General features: G+C 40.9%; 1 protein-coding gene across 1 annotated transcript in view; it reads right to left on the bottom strand.

The window, feature by feature from the left end:
• Nucleotides 1-21,259, bottom strand: part of traf4a (tnf receptor-associated factor 4a) — a 37,000-nt gene extending 15,741 nt beyond the window's left edge. Inside the window, exon 1 of the mRNA XM_018665403.2 lies at nucleotides 20,655-21,259. Coding sequence (XP_018520919.1) covers nucleotides 20,655-20,797 — 143 coding nt within the window. The 5' untranslated portion in view covers nucleotides 20,798-21,259. The remainder of the gene's footprint in view (nucleotides 1-20,654) is intronic.
• Nucleotides 21,260-21,984: the final 725 nt, after the last annotated feature.

A 21,984-nucleotide genomic window follows, 5' to 3' on the forward strand; every position in this document is an offset into this window, starting at 1 on the left:
ACTGAAAAGAGCATCCTCTTTTTCTATTTTACGGGATTAGTATAACTTGCTGTCCCCTTGCAATTTTATAGAATTTATGAAGGTCGTTGTCTGCAATTTTAATCATGTTCCAATCTGCTCTGTCTCTACTTTGTGAAGCGCAAATTTGTCATTAATCACTGACCATATTTCACCGAACACATGGGTCATCTGATGATTAGAATTCTAGTATGATTTCGTATCATTTGGAAGCTTTTTTCCCACGAGTAGCAAACAGAACTGCACATTTGGCAAAGCAGCCAACAGAACGTCCATATCCTTGAGCTAAACAGAGTTTCTTTATCATATTAATGCTCTAAAAAGCACAGAAGACAAGGATAAATGAGATTTTAAGAACTGGTTTGTTGAAGTCTGGGGTGCACACCAGTCCAGAATATGATACCTGTAAAATCCCATCTGACTTCCTCTGCTGGTCACTAACAGCCACTGGCAGCTGTTTCATATGAAGTAACAATGGCTGACAGTCTGCAGGTCACGGTCATCAGCAAGACAGAAATAAATTACATCTGACTCAGTGTTAGACAACCTAAAAAGACAGGCGGAAAATTAAACCACTTCCAAAGGTGATTACACATATTCATATAAATCAAGCAGAGCTAAACTTTAACGTGTTGTTCAAAATCTCTATTTTATGCTTCCTTACCCAGAAAAATACAATTTTTTGTTGTGCTGCTTTGCCAAAACAGGGAAAAAAATGATGCAAGTGGAAGAAAGGCACTACTACTAGAGGGAGTGTGTGTGTGTGTGTGTGTGTGTGTGGGTGGGTGTCTGGCCTCCTTCCCTGGCTTCATCTCCAGCACCCCATGTAACACTCACTGGGACCAAATGTAGACCAAGATAGAAAAACCATTAAAGGATTGGTTTTACTACCAGCTACACTGACACTACCTACAAAAACCTGAACAAAAGAGAGCGAATTTTGATACTACTGGGATTTTGTTTCCGCTCTTTTGTGATATTCCCACGCAGAGATAATTTTACGACCACACAAACGCTGTAGATCCTGACTGTCAGGACACCTGAGGCCATCCCTGCTCATGCCGTCATCACTTATGCAATGATATTCATTTCTGCTTGCGGTTCGCCACACCATGCTGACATTTGTGAGCACAAGCCATCTGTGAATGAGTTCACACAACTATAAAGCGTCCAAAGGTTAACAAAATCTCAGTTTGTTTTTCTTAAATGTCAGCTTCGCAGTGGAGCAGCCTGCAGATAAAGAGTGATATTACTGTGCACTGTACTAGTATGTTGTTTAAGGACCCTGACTGAGCTTATTTCTATTTTGATTAAACAATAACTCAGTGATTTCTGGGCTTTTTTTTAATACAGGCAATCAACTGTTGTTGTGACTGGTGCAACAGTTGATTGAGCGGTTTTACTTATGTTATTCTATATGTACAACAAACATAAACAGATATGCTAAAACTCATAGAGGAACTTCCAATTAACATATTTTGCTGTTAATTGTGCAATAATCCTGTTAACATAATGAATTTAGCTTAGTTGATAAGATTATTTGCACATATAAAGGCTTGGCAGAGCAGAATTATTACACTTTTATGTTATTCTTTCCTGAAAGCAGACATACGTTTCCTAGATCAGATCAGACAGTTGGTTTGAATTTGTGAGCAATCAGACAATGACTCATCATTAATTGCCAGAGGTGCAGGTTACACAAACCACCATGATAGCAAACTGTAAAGGAAAGCGTCACCTGCCGGAGGACAAGCTGGCTATAAAAACAGAGCAAGGGTAAAGGAAGAGGGAGAAAGTATGGATGAAGAGATGAAAGGAGGGTCACCAGGAGGAGGAGCAGCCATCTACAGGCTGAGCACAAGCCTGCAAGATGTCATAATCCATCCTTAAGTGCAAGAGGAGGGGAAACTGCGCTTACAAGTATTTATAATCCCCTCACAGTCCTCCATCCGTCTCCTTCCATCAGTGTGATCGGGCTCTGACACAGAGTCTTTATCAGAGAGGGGAGGGTTATAATGTGAAATGCTAATCCAGCTTCTCTTAGTTTGTTTCTGTTTACTGTATGAGTTCATAGCTATCATAAACTTACTCTCTTCAGGACTTCCTCACACCTGTGATCGTATGAGTTTAAAGGAATAGTATGACATCTATGGATGGACAGATATAAAAGTGCTATTGTCTTCTTAACTGTTGGCGAGAAAGTGTAATTCCCAAAAATAGCAATTCCTTTATGTTTAAGGGGGTATTTTATTTATTCTTCTAAAATTATGAATGAGCTCACATTTTGTTGATTACCAGAATATCTAGGACTTTAAACATACCTGTAATATTATGAATTAATAGCACTAACAGCTAGTTAGCTGAACTAAGCATGAAGACTGGAAATAGGTGGAAATTATTTATCTAATCATTTATCTATTTGAAGTTGTATGGATTAAACAAACAAAATATAACGTCCTACTTTGTCAACTTTAGAAATTTATAGATTTTGTTACCTTTAGATCGAAGCAGGCAGGCTGATTCCATCTGTTTCAAGTGCTAAGCTAAGCTAATCATCTTAGTTATTCTCAAACTCTTGGTAAGAGAGTGTATTTGCCAAAACTTGTACATGATATTATGAGTTTTGAGTAATAGTTTTACATTTTGGTAAGTCTACCAATTTGATTTGTTGCTTTTGCTTTACATGTGTTTTGCTAGATAGAGCCTGTAGCCTCATCCCATATACACAAAATAGGCATCAATCTTATAATCATCCAACTCTTAACAAAGTCTACCAAATATGTTGACCCACTCCTCTAATGTCTTATTGAAAGAATAGTTTGAGGTCATGTGGATTTCAGTCTTGTGCAGTTTCAAACCTCTACAAATTGTTTTTATTGTGCTATGCAGGTAATCAGATAAATAAAACAGAAAATGTAACAGAATGCTGTAGGATCTTTTGTTTTCCTAGTCGATTTCATCCTTCAAATTATACGCTGTATGCAGAAGGTACAGGAAAATCAATCCACTTTCATTAACTGCTGCTGATCTGGGCACAGGCAGGGTGGGGGTTGAGAGAGAGAGAGAGAGAAGTCTGTCCCATCAATTGTACCGGGAGCTGAGCTCATGCATGCATGAGTGCCGTCACCCTCACCCACACAGTACACAGCAAAAAAGAGACCACCATAAAGGAGGCGTATGCACACGCACAAGGGCCTGCACTACGAACATGAAAGTGGGGCTTGAAAGGAGATGCTTTACGTTTGATCTGGCTGAAGGGCAGTTTGTGGAGGGGCGGGGTGGGTGGAGAACTGTGCCTGGAGATCAATGAAAGTCCTGGGCTTTAGCATGTCGCACACGTGAGAAGGACCTGCATGGTCTGTGAAAAAGTGCTAAAAGCTGGTGTCAAGGATGCAGTAGGTGTGAAACACCCCAATCTCCATTTTACTTCCCACTGTCATACATTTGTGAAGATTTAAATGCTGCGAAGGAACAAGAGAGTGATCAGCCGTTATTCAGCAACTTAGCCCAAATGGAAGCACTTACATGCTATAAATTTCTCCAGACATGTGTGATTTTTAGCTGCTTTAATCACAGATGGCTGGTCTAATTTTAGCTCAGCTTCCGAGGGCAGATTTCTGCTCAAAAGGGCGATCTGCAGCGACAGTGGCTGGCTTCAAGGAGCTGCAGCGCTGCCACACTAATCCTGTTGAATGTCTGCACTGGACGGAGGGGCTCGGAGATTGCCAAGGCATTGCCTGGCCTATTAAAAGGAGAGCTGCCTGCCAACTGTATGCATATGGCACTGGAGAAGCAGTACTAGACACAGTCGCCTCATTATTCCTTCCAGCAGCATTAATGAATCAGCTATTGGAGTCACAATCATCGTGAAGCACAGCATGAAATCACAGCACTGATACAGATTAAGAGTGGAAGCAGCAGTGCGCTTCAAGCTATTGTACAAGCCGTCTATCAAAGTGAGAGTGTGTAGTTTGAGGCAATTTCTGCCAACCTTAGGTCTGAATTTACGCAATTCTTTGCCACTGATTTTCTTAACCATATACTTAACTTTTGCATGATGTTTATTAAAACTTAAAGTTAAAGCTTGACATTTTAGGAAACATGTTTATTTGCTTTCTTGCTGACAATGCTAGAGAGAGTCAGCAGTTAGCTTAGCGCAAAGACTGGAAACAGGGGGAAACAGCTAGCCTAGCTCTAAAAATGCTCTTGTACAGATTAACAGAAGCTAGCTGTTTCTAGACTTCATATGGACATGAATATCGCCCTTCTTAATGCTCCAACAAAACATATTTCCCAAAATGTCAAACAGTTTCTTAAGATTACAGGTGGCACTTTAAACCTTCTTATACTGAGCTCACGTATTGTTGATTGCTACAATTGGGTTAGGAGGTTAATTAGTTATTATACTGTGTAGCTGAAAAATCAGTCTTTTGTATAAATAGGAGACTCACACAAAATTTAAACGCCAGGAAAGTTTCTGTTCAAGCATCCAGAGTGAAGGTGCAATCCTGAAATATGAAAACTCCATTATTCACAACTGGATCAAGCTTTCAAGTGTTTCTACTATCCTCCCTCCCTCAAAATAATAAAGATTAAAAAATCAATCCTGACACAAAATCCCACAAGGCATTTGTGTTAAAAAGCCATTAAAATTTAAAAAAGGATTTTACAGCCAGAGGTTTCACACTCCTTTAACCAATTAAGACGCCGGGTATGAGGTCATCCCATTGTAGGATAATTCACAAGCCATTCCCTAAATTAAGTGGTGTGGATTTCAGTGTGAATTAAGTGTCAGAATGCCTTTTTTGTCAAGTCAGTCTTAGCTCCCGTGGAAGAATAAGAGGAATATGCCAGTGGCTTGTTAGCTTCTCCTGACGGCACATTACTCCTATGTAACAACCTCCTTTGCTCTCCGTGGGGTTTGTTTTATGACATTCAAAACTGCCAAGATCTGTTTCACGCAGCTCTGAAGCCAAGATGGACTGTTGCTCCTTAAAGAGAGTTTACTCCGCACTTGGCCACCAGAGCTAAGACATCAATCAGAGGCCACTTACAGGTAAAGTTTCACGATTTAGCACCTATAGACACATGAACTCACAGTACCAGAAGAGGGGAAAAATGAGCTGTTGCTTTGATTGCTCTTGTCATAAATCACATTTTATGCGATTGGTAAGCAGAGTACTTCATTCGTTTCATGGAGTCTACTCTCAATGCCAAAGCCCATAGCAGACAAAGAAAGACTTGTTTTGATGTGTGCAGATCCACTGAGGGTATGAGCCGCTGAGACACAAAGCTCTCATCGCTCCTCAATTAGAACTATTACTTTTATTGCAGAGTGACTGTCACTGCTTAGAAAATATGTGAGGAAAGAGTGAGTTGTAAATAAGCGGAGAGGGAAAACAAAACAGAGCCTCTGTAAGCTCAAATAAGGGTCAATATGATTTTGTTTATGGGTGTCAATCAATCTTTATAAACCTGGAAAATAAATCTTTACACCTGAATCTGATTGGACAATGACAACCCAGTTACACAGCTTGGTCAAACCATCCAATCAGAGGGCAGATGGTTCAGGTGGACTTCTGTGATGAATTACAACTTTCAGGCACTGGAACCACCTGTCCTCTGATTGGATTCTGCTTTGTGATTGGACTGTAACTGTCCAATCAGATGATAAAGATAAAGACAGGGTAAAAATCAGGGAAAAATCTGTACTTGTACATTCAGTGTCACACACAATGTGGGATCTTTGAACACTAAAGTTTACAGCCAGTTTTCTGCTTTGTTTGTCTGTATTTTTTTTTTTTTTTTTACAGGGTCTTTGTATAACCTCGTCACTGATATAATTTCTTCACAGATTCTATCCACAGTCTCACCCTCTTTTTTTTTTTAACTTAAAATTACAAATCTTTTCCATACATGCACAAACTTGTGTATTTCATGCAGATTTATTTTACAGGTTTTCAAAGGTTGATTTACGGCTACAAACCTTGGAATTATTTTGTGAACATCACTTTACAAGCTCTAAATCTTACTGACCCTAATGTGAGCCCATAAACATCTGCAGCCAGGCTGAAATTCAACAAATACAGTCCACAATGATGTAATTCTTATACCAGGTCCAGATTATTACACCTCATTTCTGCAACTCCTCTCCCTTCCTCTCTGACCAGCAGCAGCAGGAGGTGGGCAGTGAAGATAATCCCTCTGACCAGTAACATCTAATGGACAACTGAGCTTTTAATTAACCTGCACCTGTTCACCCTGTGCACCGGAAGAGGAAAATGAAACAATAATCTCCAATCACGCCTACAGCTGACTTGTTTTAATCTGCTTAAAAAGGGTTTCACAAAAGTATATGCTACAAAACACACAAGCTCTATCAACTGCGTGACACAGAAGAACTGTCTGCTGTCACAACCAGCTGTCTTTTCTTTCCTGTCCTTCATAGATAAGTACTCCACTCCACACACATACACACACACACATCTCACGAGTTGACGTGCTATCTGTGCGGGAGATGACAGATGTGGGTAAACCATTATCAGCTTTGCTTTGTGAGGGAGTTATTTTGGTCCGATACCACAGGAACACCTTTGGGAAGGTGTGCAATGCACTCAGTGACACATCCATTAATTAGGTGGAGGTGGAGGAGTCCAATCCTGCAGGATCATTAAGAGTAAAACGGGAGACCGAGTTTTTATGTTGACACAATGACTCGATCCTCACTGAATGATTTGAATGCTGTAAAACTGATAAGCATGTTGGGTTGTGCTTAACATGAACTTTTCTGGAGAGTGTCTGAGGTCACGACGAACTAAAGACGGTGCAGAGCAGAGATAGGACAATGATTTGGATTTTCCCTTGTCAAAGTCTGTGACCTGCCTCGCTGTGATTCACCGTTATCACAGCGGAGAGCGGGAAGCACAGCCATGAGTCTGATTTGACATGAGTCACTTGTGTTCTTCTCAGGCAGAAAAAAAGACAGGAAAAACTTTTTCCCTCTCAGCCTCGTCTTAACTTTCTTCCTGGATGGTGTTTACCTTCAAAACGTGTTCAACCTGATGCCTCATGTTCCTCTGAGGTATCACAAAAAAAAAGAAGAAGAAAAAAAAAAAAACGGTGTTATATAACGTGAATTTCTGCTTCCGGCTCATTTGCATTTCCACTGAGCTGCGAATGGAAAAGCTCCTTTTCCTGATTTGTCACCGAGCTGATTCAGGTCTGTGAGGTGTGCACATCACTAGCAGTGACAATTTTAGGTCCTGTGCTTTGGTGTCCATGGTAACTGGGAGGGAAGGTGAGGGCTTTTTAGGTGTGTGTGTGTGTGCGTGTGCGTGTGCGTGTGTGTGTGTGTGTGAGAGAGAGGGAGGCAGAGGGAGCAGTTGGCAGACAGTGAACACACACAGACAAGCACTAATTCACAAAAAATAAATCAGTGCTCAGTGATCCTACTATCAGCTGCTGCGATCACACCTCAGACATGCTGTAGCTCCTGTTTTTCCCTATCAGTCTGAATCTGTGAAGAGCACATGTGGGCAATATCCAAAACAATACAGGAACCACCCCCGGGCCCGCACATGCCCTCTTATGACTGATGGTGAGCCAGCTCTGAGCTACGCCTCCTGCGGTTGTCCACTTCTCAGCTTTGCGGATGCAATTTCTTTGTTCAGCGAGGCGAGGCGCTGACGTCAAATCGCCTCCTTTGTTTCAAAAACGCCTCAGCTGCATTGTTCGTCTAGCGTGAATTCTTCAACCTGCTCCTGTTGCTGGGAGCAACAATGAGATAAGTGACAAGATTTTTCAATCAGCACATAAAAGAGCAGAGGGGGGAGCAAAAGAAGAAAATAAAAACAGGAATTGGCAACAAATAGAGATGTCACCCGTTCCTCTTAAGAATAAGTCGTTTGAGTGAAAAGGAGATTCTTTTTGGAAATGCAATTTTCTTTTTCTTTTTTTTTTTTGTCGTCTTAATAATAAGCTGCACTGCTTTTGGTGAAGTGTGACGACCACTTAGCTGTTTATCTTTATATTAACTTTCTGTGGCAACTTGTTAAAATACACAGAGGTGTTCTTGTGGGGCTGTTATTGGCCGTTTTTATGTATTTGACTGTTTTTTTTAACTTTAAATGAAATTTTAAAACATGTACAACAAGATGATTCTAGTTTAGTTGTTTAAGGTGTAAATGTTTAGGGTTACATGCACAGATAAAAAGATTTGTCAGAAAGGCAATTTCAATAATTGATTAATCATCATATCTAAACACAAATTGCAATTTTTTTTTTTTTTTTTTTTTTTTTTTTACATTTTCTGACATTTCATAGACTCGATGATTATTAAATAATCAAGAAAGTAATTGGCAGAAATACAAATAATCACTAGCTGCCAAGTGAGGTGTCCCACTGGTGGTTAATATACCACAGCCATAATTTCCAAGCTTGGTGACCTGAGAGAGTGTAGAAAACAAGTGCGCCTTCATCCTGAAAGACTCGACTGACTGATCCATCTGGACGTGCACCTGACAGAGCGACTTGCTTTCATGGGATCAATAGCTGGCCTGCGCAGAGGGAGGAAGACGGAGGTTCAGAGCATTAACGCTGTGTTGACATATCTGAAGACGAGCTGCGAGCGAGAGCCTGAGACACAACACAAGGGAGTTAATGTACTTGACAGGTCCATTGAGCTGTTTGGTTAAGGGACCACCACAGTAAACAGACCAGCTGATGAGAGCAAGATGGAGGAGCCCCGACAGGAAGGAAGCGGAAAGGCTGAGGGGCAACTGGGCAATGACCTTAACATTGGAGGGGCTCCCTGTGGATAAATGACGATAATTCAGAGTGTGTTTCGCTTCAAGTGAAGGGCTTAACTGCTCTGCTGACACCTGTTCAGCCCTACAGAAGAGCCTTTCACTGAGGACAGGTGCCTCGGCAGCGAGCCGCCCACTTCCCCTCCGCTCCCAGCTGCTCGCCTTTCAAATCTCAGACACAAGATTCCTCTCATGCCTTCCTGTCAGCTCAGCAACCACTGCAGCGGTCACTCAGCTGCCTGCTCCTAAAGACAACTCCCTAATACAAACAAGGCCTCTGCAAGAGCATCATGGGAGAATCTCACATCAAGTCGACATGATGCGGAAATACTGCTGCATCAGAGGGTTTATTGTTTAATTGGTATATGCTGCATATTTGTGGACTTAAAAAAAAAGTTTATCATCCTATGCTAGAAAGCAGGCATGTTCCCTAAAGGTATTCACTTCCTGTATGAAAAATTACAAGACACTTCAGTTTCGATAATCAGTTTGACTCAGATTTCAGAGAAATGAACTCAAGAACTTGCTGCATCATCAAAAATATTTCTCAGAACGTTTTCTATATTCATTTTCTAATTGGGAAATAGTTTTGTCTGACCAACACCAACACTGCAAAACTGCTAAAAAATATCAGTCCAAAACCAAAAGATATAGGATTTACTGTCAGATAAGACAAGAAAACGCTAGAAAACTATGCAACTCAGAAGAGGAGAGCAGATAACGTTTGGTATATTGGTTTTTAATAGTGAAACAATCATCCAAAAAACCTGTTAATCAACCAACCTCTAATGCTGATGGCTTGATGGATGAACCCCCCCCCCCCCCCCATTCTGGAGCCTCAGTTAGACACAAACATTTGACGCAAATCAGAACTAAACCATCCTGCTGGAATAATTTCTGTGGGAGTATGAACATGTGTGTGTTGCTGTACGTGTATGCACAGAGTCTGTCAGCTTTCTAGCCCGTGCAGTGACCTGTGCACAAGACAAACAGATTGGAGGGCGGTGGAGGGGTGGGGTCAATTAGCACAGTAGCAAGTCGAGCGTAAATGTAGCCAGGCTGGAGCACCGAAATGGTTTTTAACTGTGTCTCATGCCTTAAAATATCTGCTGTCAAACCCTAAAGTGGTCACTAACACCTCAGCTACAAGCCTTCTGTCCAAAACCTCTAAGAGGGGCTTACATGTTTTGTGGTGGGAACAGGCAGAGAGCATGTATGTGTTATGATAAACAAACCTTTATCTAAGCCCCTTCACATAGCATGCATACCCGGGCACGTGTAAGCACTAGCCGTGCTTTTCTGATCTGGGCCAACTGGCTGCGGTCCAGCAGCAGGGCTAGGTTTGGCGGCCGGGTCCCAGCATGCTTGCTGTGAGAGGGGCAAGGTGCTTCACTGCATAGCTGGAATGTTTTCCGTCAATGTAAGGCCTGAAAGGCTGGGAGATTCATTCTAAACGAGCCCTTATAGAGGAGGGCAAGTTGAGGCATGTCCCATAACTGGTTCTTATTGGTGGCTGTATACTCACTGCTGCTGCTTAATTCAGATGATCAGAGCTGTCATTTAGTTTAGGGACATTAATATAAATCAAATTAATATCCAGCAAAAGTAGAGTTTACCACCTTCACTTTCCACTCAGGACTGTAACTAACGATTATTTTCATTATTGATTAGTCGGCTGATTATTTTCTCAATTAATCGCTTGGTTTACGAAATGTCAAAAAACACTGAAAATTGGCAACCTGGGTTTCCCAGAGTCTAAGCTGACATACTTAAATGTCTTGTTTTGTCTGAACAACAGTCCAAACCCCAAAGAAATTCATTTTACTTTCATAGAAGATGAAGGAAACGAGCAAATATTAACATTTTAGTGGCTGGAACCACACACAAATCAAACATCTTTTTTTTTTTTTAAATCCTGTTTATTACAACCTAGATCCTCTTTTCATGTTTTTGATCATCATTTCTATGGGTTATGATAACATTGTACTCACCAGTTGCTTATGTATGGGAATGTCAACCCCAGCTGTCTATTGTACATCAACAGACCAACTTTCTAAACTTTGACCTACAATACTTTCTGCAGTTGACGTCTCAAAATAGCCTGTTTTGTCCAACAAACAGTCCAAAATTACAAGGGAAACAGCAAATATTCAGATCTGAGGAGACAGTGAATTTTTGGACACTCTTGCTGAAAGACGACTCAAACTGAGACGGAGTAACTTTTGAAAGAAGAGAAACATTATTCTTCTTCTTACAAATAAAAGCTGAATTCATAAACAATAACTTTACGCAAGGTTTGTGTTGATGTAACCTTACTTGGTCTGGTATGACCAGTAACTTGTGGCAAATGATGGCAAACTTTACTTTATAACTCTTCTCCTCTTAGGCTACCACTTAATTTACCATTATCACTGTCAATTGTGCCCACTGTTTAGCAAATGCACTGATTTTTCCTGCTCTAATTTCACCCACAAATAAAGTGGTTTAGTTAATCACTTGTTTTTTCTTGCTCCGTCAACTTGTTTTTAGCAGTGCTGCCATGTTCCCAGATCTCAGCCGTTGCCGTTAGGCCTCTATTGCGGTAATTTGGTTAAAAAAAAAACAACACTTTATTTTAGAAGTATGTAACATGTATCAAAGCAAGATAGGGCCATAAATTAGCCAAAATTAGCTGCAGGCCATGCCTTGATATTGGACTTATGTGGATCAAATTCCTTAACAAACATGCAATGAATTAAATTACCGAATATTAAATGGACACACAGTGAATCTGGGAGTTTTGGGACCCTTGGGAGGTCTGAATTTGGTAATCGAGCTCTGTTAACCACCTGCGATAATGAGTTCAGCTCTTTGCATGTAACATGAAGTCAAACAGTAATTTGCAGTAATTCAGGGAGAGTCATTCAGGTGTGTGGAAGTTGAGTCATGGCTTTAAGACTTTCTCTAAACCACAAATTGCCTTTCACATCATCCTCAACCGCACAGCAGTGAAAAGACACCATGTGTGGTCACTGATTTAAACAGACATGGTTTATGTAGAAGTCAACTAGAGGTCTTTGTAAGTGCGCAAAAATGAGCAAGTTGGAGCTTTTAGGGTGCGTTCTTGTCTAAAGCTGCAGCTGGCTCAATTCTTAAGGCAGTTCTGCTCATGAATCAAATAAAATCACTTTCAGGATTCTTTCAAAAGTGATGAATTATGCCTGAACTGGCTGTCACTAATAAACTATATCTCATAGCCAACAGATGATGCGACCCAAAAAGTGACGCAGTCAGAGCTGCCCCGCCACAACGACAAGCTAAACGTCTCAGGTGTTTTACTTCGAAATACTTTCCTTTGAAATGTGGTGAAGTAGAGACGCTTATCATAAAATGTAAATACTCAGGTATAGTACCTCAAATTTGTACAGTGCAGTGCTTTACGTTCCACCACTGCAGAATTTAAAGTGCTCCTCCATCTCGTCTTTACATTCATGCAAACAGCTGTCACAATACAATTCTCATAATAACATCTTGTCTGCAGCTGTGTGAAATGGAGAGGGCACTTTCTCCCAGCGATGTCATCATCACAGCTGCATCTCTAAAGCCTCTCAGCTTCCTCCCAGGAGACTCGCCACAATTACTTTATTCTGAAACAGGCCCGGCTAACATCTATCTGTCTGTCTCTCGGGTGACAGAGGATGGACGGACAGCTCTGTGGAAATGCTTAGAGAACAAACGCTTCAGAGTAAATCCACAAATCACAAGGTTGATTTGTTGAAAGTTTCCCAGAAAGAACCCTGTAGTTTGGTTCTAATTACAGACAAAATAGAGATAAAGTTCTGAGACGTATTTTGCTTGGTTGCGTTAGTTGTGTTGAGTTTATCATTGACTTCCAGATGGATTTCAATGAAAGAAAATGCTCCATTTGAACTCCAGTGAATATTTATTACCCATTGATTAACTGTTGGAAACTATTCTTCATTTATGCTGAGTTGTATGAAAACTTTGTCAGAGAATATTTGGAAATAAATGTACAGACCCATAAGTAAACAAAGCATTACCATTTTCTTTACTTCAAATCACAGTGGGAGATGTGGATTTTTTGTATACAAGCGAAACAGGGCACATAAACAAAAGGGTCACAAACAGTTTGTCACTGACTGAATTACTGGCTGTATAATTTCTCCTGTGTTTATACAAAGTGAAAATGCACAAATTTTAAACCAGATTGTTTTTTTTCCATGTTAGCTGTTATTCTTTCCAAACATAGGTAATTACTGACTATCAGATGTCAACATCCATTTCCTCACATCCCATAAAACATTGTGATTTGGGGTCATTTCCTGTTGTTTGTTTGGATTACATTCTCAGACTCGTTTTCAACTCGGATCAAGACACTTTACTGTGTATCCAAGCCGAAATGTCATTGGTCCTGCTAGAGACAGCATGAAATGTAGCTTATTTTATGATTATTTTTTATACCATTGTGAAGTGAGTATTTTGGGGTTCTCTATTATTTTTAGATTAAACAAACTAACTGAGTGTGTCACCTTTGGCTCTGGGGAATTCTAATGGTCATTTTAAACTATTTTCTGACAACTTTAAGACAAAATCATCAATCACTGATCAAAAAAGAAACTGTCTAGTTAATGAATTATCAAAATAGTTGCAACCCTAGTTTTTTTTTTTTTTTTTTGTCAGCTAAGTCACAAGCTTCATTGTTTTAGCTGCAGTATGACAGTGACTTGGTTGTTTTTCTTGCAACAGGTTGGTTGAATAAGCAGTGGAATTCCTGAGAGGCCGTGGTTGATCAAATGACTTTGTTTTAGTGTCTGAATAATTAATTAGTTGTTTATTAAGCAAAACTTGACTAATTTAAGTAAGAGTTCACTGGGTTCTATCTCCTCAGTTACAGATATTTTCAGTTTTTTCATAGTTCTTCTATGATAGCAAATTGAATATCTTTTGTTGCTAACCCACACTGAAACAAAATCCATGAGTCAAAGTCCAAATTTTGAATAAAACACTCCTGCAGGCTTGGTGTTGAAGTGCTCTTGCTGAAGGATCTCTAATTCAGAGTAACTCATTTGAAGAAGCAGGAAGTAAACAACCATGTTAAACTTTAAAGATCAGTGACTCCTCATATAATCATTAGTTTCAAAGTCCAGGAGTGTGATGACGTGTTAAGTTCAGGAACCTTCAGTAACTCACTGACTTTCCCGCTATTCACCACAGCTAGACTGAGAGGAAGGAGTGGGCGTCACAGCTTCACAGTGGTTGATGTTTATCTCTTGACTTTACAGGTGCTGAACATCATGGAGGTGTAGCTACATTTAGGCAGAGTATAGAGCACTGACTGTCCTCTCACACAAATGCTGCTGTATCTCGCAGCATTTTTTTTTCTCCCTTGTCCGAGTGAGTGGCTCCTTCTATGCATTGATGTGTTAACATTTACTGGGCTGTCTCCAGCTCTGTCACCCCAAGTACATCAGCTGACAGCAGCCTCAGTGCACAGCTCTAAGAGGCCTTCACACACCCCAAAGTGCAGAACGGAGAGGCCCGAGGGCTTTCACTCAGCTAAACACAGCATCTCTCTGTGTGCAGATCACTGACCACCGTTGTCGTCAGAGAAGGATGGGACACTAAAGTCCCCCCGAACTCACCGGATCCAGACCCAGGATGCCTGTGCAGCCTTCGGACACCTGCGGGGGACTGTGAATGTCTCTGTGATGGGGCTGAGGGACGGGGATGGTAATGAACACACAGTCATTCATCAGCCATCCGTGGCATTGGTCCCATTCAGATACAGATACCCACTGAGACACAAAGCCCCAGCTGCCTCAAGTGCCACACTGACACACAACATTGGGCACCAATGCAACACAGCTCCATTTAGCCCTTTAAGGAACGCCCTGTCAGAGCAGCCAAAGTGCGGCTCTATACGTCCTTCTGCACGGCTGCATGCACAATGGACAGAAGTGGATTTATCATGTGTTTAAAGGAGAGAGCCATGTGTGAAAATAGCCAAAGATGTCTCTGATCACATCTGTTCTCTGAATCTTTTGGTACAACATTCTAATAAGTCACCCTTTTTAAAGGATTTCTAGGTGTAAGGAAGCTTTAACTGTAAGTAAGTCGTTTACTCATCCTTTATAGATCAATTACAAGCAATGAATAAGAAGAACTTTTGGGTTAGCAGGTTGCAAAAGCAATTCTGGATAGATGTTTTACCTCCAGCAGGACACTTGTCTTTTCACCTCTGTGAAGGAATAGTTCAACATTTTGAGAAATAACCCCCCATCTTTTAAAATTGAAGCTACAACCAGCATTGAGTTAGCTTAGCTTACCATAAAGACTGGTGGGTGGATTTGTTTTTCTTCTTGGAACAGAGCCAGGCTAGCTGTTTCCCCCTGTTTCCAGTCTTTATGCTAAGCTAAACTAAGATAAGCTAACAAGCCATGTTGTATTTATAGACTTTATGGCTTATCAGAAAGTGTGAAACCCCAAAGTATTTATTGATGGATTACCTAACTTAAAACTGAAATAATACCATATAGAAAAGATATTTTTTCTCATTGACATAAGACTAAACAGCAAATTAATCCATAATGGAATAATCATTAATTGCAGCCCTAGCCAACAGTTACACCTTATAAACCATTCATACAAGGTGACTTATCAGAAAGTGATATTGATTGTTCCTCCACTAAACTACACCCACATATTCACATAAGACAGACAGCTGATGGTAGAAGAAGAGTAACAAATGGAGAAGGTGTTTGGCTGTAGTACTTATAAGGCTGGCGACTGCGCACCAGGGCATTCAGACTGTAAAAGCGTGGGAGAGCGCGGCAGAAAAAGTGAGTATCACCTACATCACTGAGGAGAGAAAAAACCTGCAATACACACGGAAGATGTGTCCAAGTTAAAATGAATCACAGCCAATTGCAAAAAAAAAAAAAAAAAAACACTCGCACTTGCTTTTGGACAGTGAATAATCGAGCCGTGAAAAATTCTCATATTAGCCCACTTTGGAGCTCCTCGTGACTCTGGGTAAGTCAGCAGTTGCACTATATACGACTACGCGGAGGCCTGTAGGAAGAAGCTCCAGAGCCGAACAAACCAATTACACCCCTGTCAAGGCCGTGGCACAGCACTGCATCATCCCCACAGAGACACCACTGTCACATTGCATGGCATTACTCTTGCTCAGTAGACCTGGGACTGATGAGCCATGAGGCCTGGCATGTGTGGCACGGCCATAAGCCCTACTTAGCCCTCACACAGCGAAGGAAATTGTGTTACATGCCATTAAGTGTTATTCTCCTTTATTAAAGAGGCTAGTGTTGCTAAAACAAAGGCCCGCCCCGTTCACCACGCACTGATTGTTGCAAAGCATGTGACTCATATTTGATTGCAAAGAGTTTTAAAGCTGCAGGGCCGGGCAGCTTTTCACCCCATGACTCTCCCTCGGAGCGGGGGCAGCCTCCAGGACTGCTGTTGCTGTTGCTGCAAGAGTATTTAAGACATTCCTCCCCAGGGCGGAAACACAGCCCATTAGCATCACATGCTAACATGCCTGTGGACACAGAGGCACAAACCAGCACTTTTCAGCGCTCAGACACGGTGAAGTAAGAACAATTCATGTGTTTCCTCGAGCGCCTCTCAGGGACATTTCACTTTATTTTGGCTTTTTTGAAGTAAAAATTATAGGATTAACCCTTTCATAGTAACTAACACCTTTTTTTACATGGATTACTGCAGACTTATTGGAGAGTGAGAAATCCAGGGGTGTTTATTGATGGATTACAAACATTTTTCACAGCATTATTACCAAATAAAAAGCATTATCACCAGCCAAAGAGATTTTCACCACCCAACCCAGCATTTGTTCTTATTAATGGTTTATAACTACTAAATCAAGCACTGCTAAAAAAATTATGAGCCACTGATAAATCCATTCGTTAAAGTTTATAAAGTTCTCATAAAGGAGTGGTATCTCACTATCTGCTATCAGATGTTACATCAGACATTGGTGTCGCGGTGTCTAAAGTTGTTTTGACCACCATAAATATTTCAGATAATCAGAATACTGTTGCATCTCACTGTAAAAGCTCACACTGTTCTTCACTCAGAAGTCAACTTGCTTCAGCTGCAGCCTTAAACAAGATTTTCTGGTCCACTCCTGTGGTAGAATAAACTTTAAATAAACATTTATATCAGCAGCAAATGATATGTCAGCGGCTCCTCCGCCTGCAGCTACACCAAAACACAGAGATGAGGTGACCGGCTGCCATCGTTTCCTCTTTAATTAACAAAGTGTGCCGGTCCGGGCCAGTTTAGGCTCTCTCTTGGCCATAGAGCGCGTGCATCTTTTGTGAGGAGAGTTCAAGTTTATTGGGGCTGACAGACTGTCGTTAGCCTATTGTGCAACTGGGGTTGATCTTTATTCCTGTAATTATCGAGGGCTGTGTTAACATCCAGTCCAGGCTTGCCAGCCCGAGCCTGCCCACTTTCACACCCGACGGCTGCGCCACCGTCTCCAGAGCTCGCTGCTCTGTCGCAACAAGCCGCAGAAGAATGCTACTGCATGGCATTGCTTCAGTGTTAATCATCCTTTCTCAAGAAACAGTCGTCATAGAATTAAAAATTACTTTATTGTAAACACTATACTTTCGATCTGACTCATTTACACATTATGGTGTAGTTATATATATATAGTATATATATGTAGTTAGATATATGGGCATTAAATGTTCACAACTTTACAGTGTTTGTGATTAATTATATACTTAATATATAATTTATATCATTACAGCTGTGTTTTACTATATTGTGATTCGTTACCTGTTTATACAGCATATTCCACTTAGGGTTGCCCACAGGAAGAACTGTAGCTAATAAGTGATTAAGAAAGGGTTTTAATCATCACGTTTGCAGTCATAAACCTTAACAAGTCATTAATAAAGAGTCATAATGATCAAATCTACAGCAGTAATGTTAATAAGTCATTAATAAAGTGTTTTAATCATCAAGTCTACAATACCAAGTGTTGATATCAGAATAAAAGAGATTTTTGTTTGGACTGTCTGCAGCATTTTTGCCAAAATTCAGTGGTCTACCCAAAAGTTTTTATTATCAACTTATAACGGATTTCTAAAGCATTAGAAGATGATTAATTAACCATTATAATAAAGCCATTCGTTACAATTTATCCATGCCTTATGACTGTGCCTTGCCATGAAGTGTTTTTTTTTTTTTTTTTTTTTAAATGGGAGGATTGTGCAGTTTTTTCACTGAGGTGTAAAGCTCATCAGTCTCTCAGATATTGCTGCAGCTGTTACATCTTTAGATCATGCAGGTCAGACAAGGAGGAATCATTACATCTGCACTAACATGCTGACCAAACAGAAGCTAAAACAGTTACTCAACTAAAAACTTTCAGAAGTTGGGAAACTTTAGTTAAATTCAGTCTGTAGGAGTTCACCAAAAAAAAAAAAAGAGCGTAAACTGGAGGACGCGCACGGAGGCGGACAGGATGAGGCAGACAAAGCGTCGGGCCAAACTCATTGATCAGCAGTGAACACTGTTCCTCCCTCGCTCTCTTTGTTCATCTGAATTTCTGCTTTCCAGCCAGATGCAATTTGCCCGCTGTTTAGTAAGCCAGAGGAGGCTTCCTGATGACTCAAGGTACAAACCAGGAACTCACGACAAAGTGGCTAATGTATTCACAGCATTAATCTGCCTCTCTCCTGTCTGTTTTTCTGACATAACAAGGCCACGACAAGCATAAAACGTTGATGTAAGATATTTTTCAATTAGATTAGATATTCTGCTTTCCTGGTGGTGAGTGCTGTCTAACTTATTTGTGAGTTTCCCTCAGGTTGTCTTCAAGTTTCATCATGTAAAACAGGATATTTTAAGATCTTTTTTCAATGTAGTTAAACAGCAATAAGGCTGATTCTGTAACTGAAATAAAACTCCAAATGACTGCAGACCATTCAGACTGAGACGATTCTTCAAACCAAGAAACCACAGCATTTTTATGACTCATAAAACTGAATTTAACAATTAAAATACTATAAATAAAAACATCTATTCAAGAGCTTTAAGGCTTTGAGGAAAGGTAATATGATTTAAACTCCTCTTAGAAACTGCAGACAATCAGCTTCTCCACAAAAGGATGAGCAAACAGCAGGTTGCTGTTTTGTCTTTCTCTCTTTATCTCCCCACATCTGCTCTGACTTGAATCACGCAACATGTAAACACTGGTGATATCTACAACACAGGAGCTGATATTCTACTGTGAATCAACTACATGTGATTCAGTAAACATATAAACAACAGTATGATTGCTCTCTGTGTGAATAAAGAATACCCAGTTTCATTCACAACATATGAATGAAGGAAGTTTTTTTATCGTGACAAAGGCTTACAACGCTGCAACTGTTATTTATTCGTTTAACCTGCTTGTTGATTTTCTTGTTTTTTGGCCAATTAATTGGGTCAGAAACAGAGTAACATCTCCAAAGTGCTGTTTTTCTTTTGAGTCCTGAGTCTTTCTTTCGTCTGACCAATGTTCCAATAAAAAGTAGTTGCTTGTTCCAGATTCTCCAATGCGAAGATTTACTGTTTTTTTTCTCAACTTTATATCACTATAAACTGGATATTTTTGGGGCTTTGGACTGTCAGTCAAGAACAAGAAACATTTGAAGACAACACATTCACTTGGCGATCAGAAAAAAACGGAATCCTACAAACAGAATATAAGACTACTGGAGCCCCTGGACAGTGGCCTGCTTTACTCAGCTGATGATCCAGCTTTGATTCTGTATGATAAAAGTTTACTTTGATACAAAAGAAGTGTATGATGCACTTTGAGATTTGCAGGCTTTGTTCAAGTTGCTGTTGCTATTAAAAGTGAGATTCGGTGCATTGCATGATTCTCCTTCTAATGTATCATAATAGTGGCTGTTTTGTGACAGTGTCATCATCAAAGCTAAAACAAAGAGTTCCTTTCTTAAAGTCCTAACACTGACTTCAATGTTGAGCAGATTAGGAGGTGAGGAGGTGAGTTGGGGGTCTGTCAGACTGCTGACCCTGAAGTGAAAGGTCCCCTAAGTGGCCCCGCTGTGGCCCTGACTGACACTGATGAAGGAATCTGTCTAATCCTGGACTCAAGGCACACTCTCCAACACAACACATACACACACATCCACAACCTCATCATCACACCCCACCCCCCACACCCCCCCTCCATCCCATCCCATAACCCGTGCAAACTCAGCCACCCCAGGGCAAAAACACAGACAGGACGAGGAGGCAGCCTGGGCCCTCTACAGGACACAAACACCACAGCATGAAAGATATTAGAAGAAACAGACACTAAATAAATGATCATTTGCACCACGTCAAGTTTCTTTTTTTGACTGATGTATGTTTTCACAACAACCAAAAAAAAAAAAAAAAAAAAAAAAAAACCCGTTACGTGTCCTGAAAGATACCTGCATGACTGTTTGAAAAGGAGGCTAATCAGTGTTGTTTTTATGCACATGTAGAGAGGATGTTTGGGAGAAAACACACCTGCAACTGAAGAGGAGGGGGGTTTAAAATCAGGCGCTGTTTGCCAGGCCTCATGTTCTGTTGTTGCACTGTGCAGCAGTGGCATTAACGACTAAAATTAATGTAAAAGCCCAATAGGGAAAGGTGAGGAGGACACACCTACACATCCTTTATTTACTGTTGCTCGACCGAAACTAGACAAGGCTGTAGTCTCTGGTATCGCCTGCAGAGAGGTTGTGGATCTTTCTCTCCTGCACACACAAACAACACACACACACACACACACCGTACCTCAGAAATTCTTGCAGACAGGTGTCACAGAAACGGTGTCCACAGGTAGACACTTGGACCGGCTCCCGCATCGCTTTGCTGCAGAGCGGACACTGGAACCGTCTCTTCGGCTTTTCCAGAAACTTGTAATCAAACCCGGGCATCGCTGCGGGTTCTGTGGGTATTTCTCGTGGGCCTTCGGCTGCAGGTTAAAAAAAGGTACAAATGTCCCTCCGAGCCTCCAGAAAACAGGGATATTCAGGTGCCGTTTACACCGACGAGGGGTTCATATCACGTCCCTTCCGCCACCGACAGATCGGGCTTTTTTTTTTTTTTTTTTTTTTTTTTTTTTTAGGAGGCGAGTCCTCCCCCAGCTCTTCCTCCTGCAGCCCGGCGACTGATGGCAGCAAAAGCGCAAGGCTGCACAGTCCGGGGAGAAGCTTCACAAATGATCACAGATTCGTCCTGAAAGTCCTTTCTCTTTCTCTCTGTCTCTACCTCTCTGCAAGCTCAGGGTTTATTTTAGCCGGCCGTGTTGCTGTGTGGCCCTCTCTCCCTCCTGTCCTCCTCTGTGGATGCAGTACTGACACACTGAGCACAATGCATAACCCCTCCGTCTGTTTAGGTGCACCGAGTCCCGCCTCCTCCTCCACGCAGGAGGAGTCAAGAAGCTGAAACACTCCGTTCACACCATTTTATCCCTCTGATCTCTCCTTATGGATCTTTAATTGGGCTTTTGTGTGGCTGCAGTGGCCTCTAATGAGATGCGCTGTTTGTTTTTTCATTGCCTTTACTGAGTATTTCTCATCTATTTGTCAAGTAAAACCCTGTTTATCTTAATAAGCAAACAAAAACTGGTTCTGACTTTTAAAATATTAAAGTGACGGTCCTACTTGCTAAAATGAGAAGTGGAAGGTTTGGTTGTTGTAGTTTAAATCAAATAAATATTTAAAACAAAGTCTAATTAACCTCATACAGGAGCCTTGAGGGCTGTCAGAGGTGACAGATGCCCCCTGGTGGTAAAGCGTGCACACAAAATTAAGCAATATTGTATTTTTTCCCCAGTATTTACATGTTAAAATGTTGGCTATATATATATGTATATACATATATATATATGATGAAAATAAAATCTGTCTTAAATAAAACACTAATTTAAAAAAAATCAAACAGCAACAACAGCTGGACATCCTTCTTGACAGAGATGTGTGGCATATCCACACATTTACATCATTTTTCACCTGCTGTATTGCCACCAGATTACATCATCATTACATCATCATGCAAGACAACAATAGTAAATGATCCATGTCCCAAGAAGAGGTGTGGACGCATCTTAAATAGGCAATAA

Source organism: Lates calcarifer, linkage group LG21 (assembly GCF_001640805.2).
Source record: "Lates calcarifer isolate ASB-BC8 linkage group LG21, TLL_Latcal_v3, whole genome shotgun sequence".
Classification (NCBI taxonomy): domain Eukaryota; kingdom Metazoa; phylum Chordata; class Actinopteri; family Centropomidae; genus Lates; species Lates calcarifer.